The 10,000-nt window shown below is 39.8% G+C and overlaps 1 protein-coding gene across 1 annotated transcript in view; it reads right to left on the reverse strand.

Moving 5' to 3' along the window:
• LOC137993756 (adenylate kinase isoenzyme 5-like) overlaps nt 1-10,000 on the reverse strand; it is a 30,103-nt gene that overhangs the window by 16,581 nt on the left and 3,522 nt on the right. Inside the window, exons 4-10 of the mRNA XM_068839765.1 lie at nt 8,045-8,158; nt 4,761-4,952; nt 3,824-4,001; nt 2,255-2,418; nt 1,634-1,747; nt 762-953; nt 255-348 (exon numbers count right to left, since the gene is read on the reverse strand). Of these exons, the coding sequence (XP_068695866.1) occupies nt 255-348; nt 762-953; nt 1,634-1,747; nt 2,255-2,418; nt 3,824-4,001; nt 4,761-4,952; nt 8,045-8,158 (1,048 nt within the window). The remainder of the gene's footprint in view (nt 1-254; nt 349-761; nt 954-1,633; nt 1,748-2,254; nt 2,419-3,823; nt 4,002-4,760; nt 4,953-8,044; nt 8,159-10,000) is intronic.

Consider the following 10,000-nt stretch of genomic DNA (forward strand, 5'->3'; position numbering starts at 1 on the left):
ATTTTTATGATATAAAGCAACATATAATGAAACAATTGTTGGATTTGGTTTTTGTAATAGCCGCAAAACTAAGGTCACAACCGATCAAAGTTAAGTCGACCTTGATTATTGCGTGCGGACGTGACAAGAACCTACACTAACAACTGTCGATACAGTAAATCTTGGAGATAGGAAAGCAATTAAGGAATTTCTAACACTCTACCGGTTTTGGGTAACGATCGCGTTGGAAAAACTGTCTAAGAATAAAGCCTTGCCTTTATTTTTTCTCAGCCTTTCAAGTTTCGGAAGATCACCAAAGATAGCACATACATCAGCGAAAACTTCATCTACAGAGCGAGCAGCGTCCACCTTTAAAGAAACATAAGATTTTAACCATGGGAGTAAAGCCAATTTCGCCCACGATCGTTCACAACGAAATGGCAATCTTCATGGCATAAATAGAAATGTTAATTTTAATCAGATCATCATTACCTCAAAAGATTGATTATGGATTTTGAAATGCCAAAAAAGGTTTAAAAATAGCGGCTGTGTTTGGTATAAATGTTGCCTTGGATGTGAAAGGTTCAGCTTTTTTCCCAACTGAACCTATGAGGCACAATACGAAGAGGAGTATAAAAGTTAGAAAGAGATGTTTAGTAGCAAAACCGAATACGACCTCTCTAAAATCGATTTAGAAATTTTCAGTGTGATAAAACTGCGATTTAGGACGTTAATCAGTGATTGACACAACAGTGAGCCCAAAAAGACTTGAACATCAATACCCGTTTGACTTTGTTTTTTTCTTCATAGTTCTGTATAACCGGTATAGTTTCCTTCACAAACGTGTTGAAGCGTTTCCTGATGGTCTCCGCGTTATCGTCCACCCTGCCGCTTGTCTTTCCGCGCTTGATCAGTCTTTCTTCCATCACTGCTTCACTGCATTCGAAGAACAATACAAAATGGCATTCTGTTACCTAAAAAAAGAGCGTGGCGATAATTGATTATCATTTGATGTGACCAAAGAGGGAAAACCGGGAGGTCCCAGCAACACCTTAATAACATTTGTTCCTGTTCCAATTGTCCGCCATTTTGAATTGCCCCGACGGAGAGAGGTTGTCCATGAACGTTGTGAAACTTTTCTACAAATTCCGCATATATACAATTTGAAGCAATAAAAGGCTAAAATACTTGCTTCAGAACCCAATGACAATAAGGTTAAGAATGCAACAATGAAATGTGATTTTTAAATGTGAGAGAGCGAAGGGAATGAGAAAAATTTCACAATTTTTTTCACCTTTTAAATAAAATACTCTAGGATACGAAAATGAAACACTAAATGAGAAAAAGGTTGAGAAAATCGATGGAGACGAGGACAGTTGGAAGCACTAAACCAACAGCTTCGCACGGAGCCACAGGAAATCGAAAGGTACTTTGAAATCTTAAGGAAGTGTGCAAACAAGTTCGACGGCCTGATCTTTGAGATGTTCTACACGCGCGACTTTAAGCTGAAACTAAACAGACAGAATGACTTTATCCTCTATCCTCCAGTCCTATACCTATGTATGAATCCAATACAGTCCTATGACATAACCCTCAAATCACCCGTAAGTCGTCACTGCAGTACGAGTAAATATATTGAGATTAAGGCACTTACTTCTTGTTCAAACTGAACGCCTTGAGATGGCTTGCGCGGAAATCCATCGATAAGAAATCCGGGTGAATCTGGAAACTGCAACATCACATCTGTCAAAAGCTCAATCACAAGTTCCTAGAAAATACAAACCGAAGTACCGCCTTATTTTAATACAGTTACAATCACCACTGCACAAGACCTGCTCCCCCAGTATTTGTCGGTGATCACTTATTCTCATTCCTTGTATCATGTCCTTTAGGAGGTGATCATTTGAGATTTCCAGCCTAATTACCTTTAAGCTAAGTGGAAGCGCAGTGTGCAGCATGGAATCAAATCACGTCCATGCCTGGACTATTTCAGTTCAGAGGTTCATGCCGGAAAGAACGTATAGTAACGTGAAAATCAAATATGAAGCGTTCGGTCACGCCGTGGGGATAGAAGCTCTTGCTCTAAATTTGTCCGGCTTCTGTATCAGTGCCTTTGTGAAGGGAGAACAACAAAAGGCCAGTTTTGGGGTAGAGTAACTTCGGGAGATTAAAACAGAGCGCGACTGGTTTGAATAGGTCGGACAAATGGCCGAATAGGACGGACATTTCTTTTAGACGTCTCGGAGACGTTTGCGGTTGCAATTAGTTAATTCACCTGAGGAACAAGTTTGCCTTCTTGCATCAACTGAGCGATCCTCTGCCCTCTTTCTCTTCCAATGTCAACCTCAGCTCTCAGTAAATCACCAGTTGATAGGTGAGTGTAACCAAACTTCTCCACAATACGCTTACACTGGGTTCCTTTCCCTGAGCCAGGACCTCCTGAATTTCAAATGTTCCGGAATAACATAACAAATTACGCCTGGCATGTAAAAAGTTTGCAAGAAGAAGAAAGCTCAAATCAACTCTTAAAGGCAAAATGGTCATTGCTAAGTCTGATATTTCCGCAGTAAATAACAAAAGCAACAACCAGAGAATTTGCACTCAGTCCTAATACCGTAGGACTAATCTCCCCTCACTTTGAGATGACAAGTCAAAAGCAGTGATTTTAATGAGATTTTAGAGTTAAATTTTTAAATGTTGAGCGATCAAATTTTGTAACATTCACGACGTATGCCCCACAGAAACGTTGCGTCGAATTGAAAGTAGTTATTAATTTTGATCATCACATCAACTAGCGATTGGAACTGTCATCATCAACAACTGTAGATCTATTAGGAGTGTGGGAACTGAGTTAAAAACTTAAACATTTTCTTCGACAAATGCTTGTATTACTTTACATTGATTCATAGAATACAACAGTTGGAATACCATGGTACATGAAAGTGGTATTATACGTGATAAAAGTTGTTGTTGCTGCCATAGGGGACCAGGGAAAATTTTCATCCGGTGCATTATACTGCCCCATTCGCTCTCCTTTCCTTTATAGCCCAAAAAATGCTGGACTCATAATTGACAATCCTACGGTGCAGAACACATGATTTATAGCATTGAATAACCTTGGTCTCGATTTTCGATCTCTGTGTTCTGATTTCACTAAGACTTCCTTTGCCACAGTTCTTCGCAAAATATGGTTTAATCGTCCCCTGAAAAAGACTAACTTGACGACCAACTACAGAAATTGGATAATTCTCCACGGGATATTTGGGTAAATCATCCGTACTAAACACCAATAATTTTACAATTTGTAACAGTCATCATGTGCGAGCATCGAGCCTCATAGCGTAACACAGAAAAGAACTCGATTTGAAAACTTCAGCTGCGCGCTGAGGACACACTATTAAAGGGAGCTTGAGTAATTGTAGAATATCCGACCACTCGAAGCAACGCACCCTCGTTCCCGGGTACGCGCCTACGTGGATACTCAGTGGCTAAATGACTGTTAACGTGCAAATGCGTCAACTGTGGCTACGACGGTGGCTCCGCATGTTTGCGGCTACGCGACTATGTAAGTTTCCATTGTACTTCTATCTCTTGCATGGATCAGTGACGATCGTCGCTATGGGATGCCTCACCCTTTTTGACGCTTTAAGACCTTTTTTGCCATTTTTGAACTTAGCCATGTAGCCGCTACGTAGCGCCGAAGCCGCCTGGCCGCGCAGCCACTGTTTTTGCGTAACAGAGTCGCCGCGTAGCCACAATGTTTTGAAGTGTTTTGGAGTGGCCAGGTATTCTAGAGATAACTTAACGACAAATGATGCCAAACATGATTCTAACGTTATCTTACCCAACACGAAAACTATCCGTTGCCCAGAAAACTTTAGACTCTCTTTCTCTTGCACCTCATTAGAAGCTGCAACTCTTTTTTTCTTTCTCTTGATTTTCTGCGGATCCTTAGCCGGAAGAGCACCAAATAACAAACGCACATCAGTGAATACTTCACCCACACCACGATTAGCATCAATCTGAAATATGGGCAGATGGCAAAAATGGTGTACGTTACATTTGCTAGTCCTGGGAATTCACGCAACGGTCGCTATCAAAGTAACCAAATACTGTAACATTTCAGGCCACCAAATACGCTCGGTATTCAACACATCACATAACAAGGAATGGTAACAGCGCGCGCACCATGGTTGAGAAAATACAGCAACCCTTCGATTTTTGGTTATGACATCATAGAACAACTGTCCGCCCGTTTTTTGGCGGGAAGTTACATGCGCAATGCATTTGATACTGCGTTTTTAGGACAACAAGCAAACAATTTGAAGACAACCACAAAACAAGCTAAGTATTTCTTTTAATATGACGTACAACGAGAAAAGAAGAGAAAGATTCAGAGAAAAAAACCAGTAAGCGGGCGACAAATAAGCCATGTTCAACTTAAAAGAGACTGAGAGCATAACAAAACAGTCGAAATATCAGTGACAAACAACAACGACAGAGAGAGAACAAGAAAGGGCCCAAAAAAAGAAATTATATCGACAAGTATCGGAAGAAAGAGCAAGCACGAGCACGAAAAAACGTCCTGAATAACGATGACGAAAAACGGCAAAAAACCAGGAAAGAGCACGGAAAACTTGACTAATTTATAGAAATGAGCAGGCCGGAGTGGACTTATCATAGTAGGTATACGTACTAGACTAGATATAAAAATACCTGAAACAGAATCATAAATAAATAATAACTACTCAAAGAGCTCCGCTTTTAGGAAAAAAACCTACCTTTTCTACTTTGTTGTGTTGTCCATAATAATCAATGACAGGTAATGTTTTTTCCACAAAAGTTCCAAATCGCTTCTTTATAGTTTCAATGTTGTCATCAGCTCGTCCACTAGTCTTACTGCGCTTGAGTAATCTCTCTTCCATCACCTCTTCATTGCACTCAAAGAATAGGAGGAAGTCACTTCCAACGACCTATAAAAACAATAACAAAAAAACAATATAAGATATCACGACATGGGCCATTAATGTGTTCTCAGTGAAAATACATCTAAAGTAGAATCACGTGGAATTGCCGAAAGATGAGGACCAAGTTGAAAGGCAAACACGGGTTCAATTACAGTGAATGTATGGGAATTTTGCAGACTTTGAACCATTATAAATCCTTTAAGGTCTGACGATTGTGGATAGCGAAAGGCACTTCTATTGAGATTATTTTCGTGAAGTATGACAATCAGAATCAAGCTATAACGATCGTAAACGAAATTTGTAAATTTCATATAAAGCCTTGTAAACAAAATTATGCAATTTTGGGGTGCAGGGGTGGCGCAGTGGTGAGAGCACTCGCCTCCCACCAATGTGGCGCGGGTTCGATTCCCAGACTCGGCGTCATATGTGGGTTGAGTTTGTTGGTTCTCTACTCTGCACCGAGAAGTTTTCTCCGGGTACTCCGGTTTCCCCTCTCCTGAAAAACCGACATTTGACTTGATTTACTTTCATTGTTCATTTCAGTTTACAGTGTCCCCAATTAGCGCTCCAGCGCTAGAACGACTAGACACTTAAATAAAGTTCCTTTCCTTTCCTTTCCTCTTCCCGCGAAATTTGAAGCGACATGAGGAGATTTCTAATATGCAATTTACAGACGTTGTGCCTTTTGTAATGAGCTAATTTTCCGTTGAGTGAATGATATTTATAACATGACGTAAAATATGTTAAAGTTTTTGAAAGCTTCATTTTTGCAACGGAGTCATAGAGGTTTGAATTCGGCCAAAATCCCACACATTCACTGTAATTTAAGGAGGCTCGAAATAGTTTCTCCTTTTTTCAAACAAATATTCTGTCCTTAGATAAAGTTAGGGTAATTATATCAAGACGAAATTTGGCCAGGGTATTTAGTACCCATCATAGATTTCTCACATCACATTTTCCTCCAAAATAACGTTACCATGGCAACGACATAAGGCATTTCTTTGAGCCTTAAAATCAATTTATATTGTCTTTTTAGAAAAAACGGGACGGTGAAATCTTCCCATTCAGCGTTACCAGATAATGTTACAAATAATCTCTAAAATATTTAAATTTCAACAAAATCTGTAGGCCTGTTTTTCAGAAAAATCAGTTTCTTTGAAACGTGTCTCTAACTTTTTTTTTTTCACCTACAGAATTGTTTTAAAATTGAAAGACAAACGTTTTAAATTAATCTAAACTAACATGCAAAAACTGAAAAAAATTCACCGTCCGGAAGCAGAGATATAAACCAGTAAAGTTGCAAAATAAGGAAAAATGAGGGGGTTACAGGATCAGCATTAGGGAGCTTACGAAACGACGACACCGACGGCAACGACGACGCTACAAAACAATAGGTTTAGTGAGCAAAAACAATGGCTCTGCACGCTCTGCACGTGCGTTTTACATTTTAAAATATTTCTTTGCTGTCATCTCCTAAATGACGACGTGAAATGACCAAATTTGAGGTTCTGTGGAGGATGTTAGCACATGACGATGAATTTTCAGTTCTCTCTCTACGCTGTTTAATTCGCATTTCCTCGACAGTTACTACACATTTTTAACGCGAAACGACATTAAATAGTTTCGTAGTGATATGAATAACGCGAACCTGTATTTTTAAATGAAGTCCTCATAGCCGTCGCTGTCCTCGTTTTGTAAGCTCCCTATTCACAAATGCGTCACCCGCTCATTCGAATCCGCGCGCGAGTGGAGCAACAGGCCAACACAAACGGATTTAAGTGACCATTCAACCGTTTGTGTAGAATTTTCGTAGTTTTCGTAAATAAGAGATGTCTATTTATATTCCATATATACGGGAATTACAAAAAAGGTGAGCTAAATTAGCGGTATTTGTTTATTAAATTCTTGTGACCCATTTTGAGTCATGAACTGGCGCGAGCAGCTTTTAGAATTGCGTGTGTGGCTTGCGCGCGCGCGCTCAGCTGAAAACCCAGCCGCCCTTGACGCCGCGTTTGCACCCCAGCCAAGATGGCCTCAGAAACCGGATGCGCACATTTTGTTTTCGCGCGCTTTTCCGAGCAGGTTTTGGATACCTTGTATTGTGCCGATTCACGTAAACTTCAGGTTTAAACCGTACGGTTTATTTATTTACGGTACTTTTTCACGGCTTTAAGGAACGACAAGGTGCTTCTTAATGGACACAAAGGTAAGTTCATGTTGTTGTGAATTATTTAGTCCTTCTAAGCTACGTTTGTGCTAGCGTGTACGTAGGATTTCGCTTGTTGTCGTAAATCTAGGTTTTTGTTTCTCTCTAGTTTTCGTTACTTCACCTCAACTTACCTTCCCTCGTTTCGACTCTAAGACTCATTCAGGATTTTAGACGACTCATGTAATCTTAGGAGCTTTGTTATCGTTTGATGGTGTGCGTATTAAAACCAAAGACCCGGGGGTGGGGGGTACTCCCTTATACGGGCTATAAAGGTATGTGCGGTCCCAAAGGGTAGGGTTTTTCAGCCGTTTTGGTCATAAATAGGGTATCGATTTTGGCCAATTTTCCGCCATTTTGGTCATAAATAGGGTATCCATTTTTGCACTCTAGTCTTGAATTCGTTTTTTATTTAGAAGCTACTTCTTTATCATGTAACCTACCTAATAAAAGCAGATAAACATTGCCTTAACATTGGTCTGAACTAGGGAATAATTATAAGGCAGTTCTGCACAAGGGTATCGATTTAAGGGTCAGGTCATAAATTGCGTATCAAATTTTTGGTCAGGTCATAAATAGGGTAGAGAAAATCGCAGATTTTGGTCATTAATAGGGTAAGGGTTTTGGGAAGCGGGCCGCACACCCCTACCCAATTTTTCTGGGAGTACTCCCCCCCCCCAGGACCAAAGAACACGTATGTGGTTGTTCAATGTGTTCGTAGCAGGAACGCCTTCGATAGTTCTGCGATCACATTAATAATTGACTAGAAATTTCATACCTTGAGTTTTAAGAGCCATAAATCACCTTTCAACTAAACTACAGCCAATTCATTTTTACCCTTGAGGAAAAAAAAGTGTCCTGTAAAAAATTACTTGAAGTTGAAAATTCTAACCTCCAGTTCAAACTGTACACCCTGTTGAATTTCCCTGGGAAAACCATCAATAAGGAATCCAGGACAGTCCTTGTGTTGCCTCATGGCATCTCTTATAAGCTGAATGGTTATCTCCTGGTGAAAAACGTTTGACTAAAATTTTCAGTAAACAGATAGCCTAGAAAGATGAACCACCAAGAAAGACATTAATTTGTAACCAACTTGTTAACTATTAAAGTGGGAGGCGTGGTGGCCTAATGGTTAGCGTGCGGGACTCCGGATTGAGCGGTCCAGGTTCGAGCCCTGGCCGGGTCATTGTGTTGTGTTCTTTGGGTAAGACACTTTACTCTCCTGGTGCCTCTCTCCACCCAGGTGTATTTAAATGGATACCGGCAAATTTAATGCTGGGGGTAACCCTGCGATGGATTAGCATCCCATCCACCATTTGAGATTTTAAAGTCAAATTTTACAGATCCTGCTAGTCTAGCAGGACACAGTATTAACCTACATTTAATAGCTACTATTAGCCCAGGCCACATAACTCTACATAATTTCATGCATACATGGGCACATACCGGTACATTTGCCACAGCAGGTCAAAAGAATAGGCAGCTTTTAATAATTTTATTACAGGTGATGAATACCATACATGTATCTAAGGTAACCCCTAAGCTAAGGGATACAAGAAAATTATAAAAGTGAAATACAATAAAAAGACACATGCATATTCATGTAAATTTAATAGTACCCTACCTAGAGTCTTTATCATAAATAAGAGAGTGCTGATGTGTAGCACAATCACCGTACCCACTTGGGGGTGACTCAGAAACATTTCCTGATTTATTCAGTTTAACGTCTTCAATGAAGCTATATTTTTGCTGAATGCTAAGGTTATCCTTGTTGATTAGCATACAGGGTGTAAAAAGGGTAAGCGACTTTCCTTTCTTGAGAAAACAAAGGAAAAGGATAGAAAAATAGGAAAATTTTGAGTGTAACGCGTAACACAATTTTCAAATTGAAAGTCTTCAAAACCATTTTTCATGAGAGAACAATTATGAGGATTAACGGACAATAACCAGTGATAACACGCAGTAAATACTACATATGAGCCAAATTAAAACAGTTCAAGTTTATTAAAACACATTAAAAAGATTCAAAATTCCGTAGTTTCCTTACTGTAACGCTGTGTTTTGGAATTCTGGCGCTCACTAGGTTATAGTTTGAAACAAGTCTTCAATTGATATCTGTGGCTTCAAAACCATCTCAACTAAATGCTCATACCTTGTGCTTTAACATACAGAAAAATTAGTTTGAGGGATCCACTACGAATGGAGAAATCATTCCTCAAAACAGTCGCTACACTTTTTCTGTTCCGCAATTACGCAATAATATTTTTCGAGACCACTTCTTTCAATGTTGCTCCTGCTCCAACCAAGGCGTAAGTGGGTTCCAACCAAGCATTTTCTGAATGCTCACAAGTTCCACTAGCTATTTCCACAGTTTCGTCGTCGTAGCTTTCAGGGTCGCGAAAATATTATCCTTTGACTGAGTCGCTACGTTTTTTTTAACATGCCGGGCCATATTGAACCTAGTCTTGAGTGCCAGTGAACGTCACAAATCTACTTCGCAAAGAAGCCATGATTTCCATGTGCTTCACAAGGCTTGGTAACCTTTCCTCTATGGATATTATTGGGAAGTCCACAATGTCTTTTCAGGGGCAATTTTCAGGAAATTGAGAGAGACATCTGCTCTGACCTCAAATTGTAAAGTGGAGCAAAAAAGTGGAGCAGAAAGCCAGCGTTTAGGGTGTCAATAGAACTAAATGAGGGGATGCTATCCTCCATGTAGTGAAAGCTTTCTGTTTTTACTTTTTATTTGCCTCAAAATTGACTATCTGTATGAAAGACCACGCCTGCAAGGGGTCATGGGTAAATCAAAAATTCAGTTTTAACGGACCAAACATTAATATTTTCCGAA

The sequence above is a fragment of the Montipora foliosa genome, chromosome 2, assembly GCF_036669935.1.
Source record: "Montipora foliosa isolate CH-2021 chromosome 2, ASM3666993v2, whole genome shotgun sequence".
Lineage (NCBI taxonomy): Eukaryota > Metazoa > Cnidaria > Anthozoa > Scleractinia > Acroporidae > Montipora > Montipora foliosa.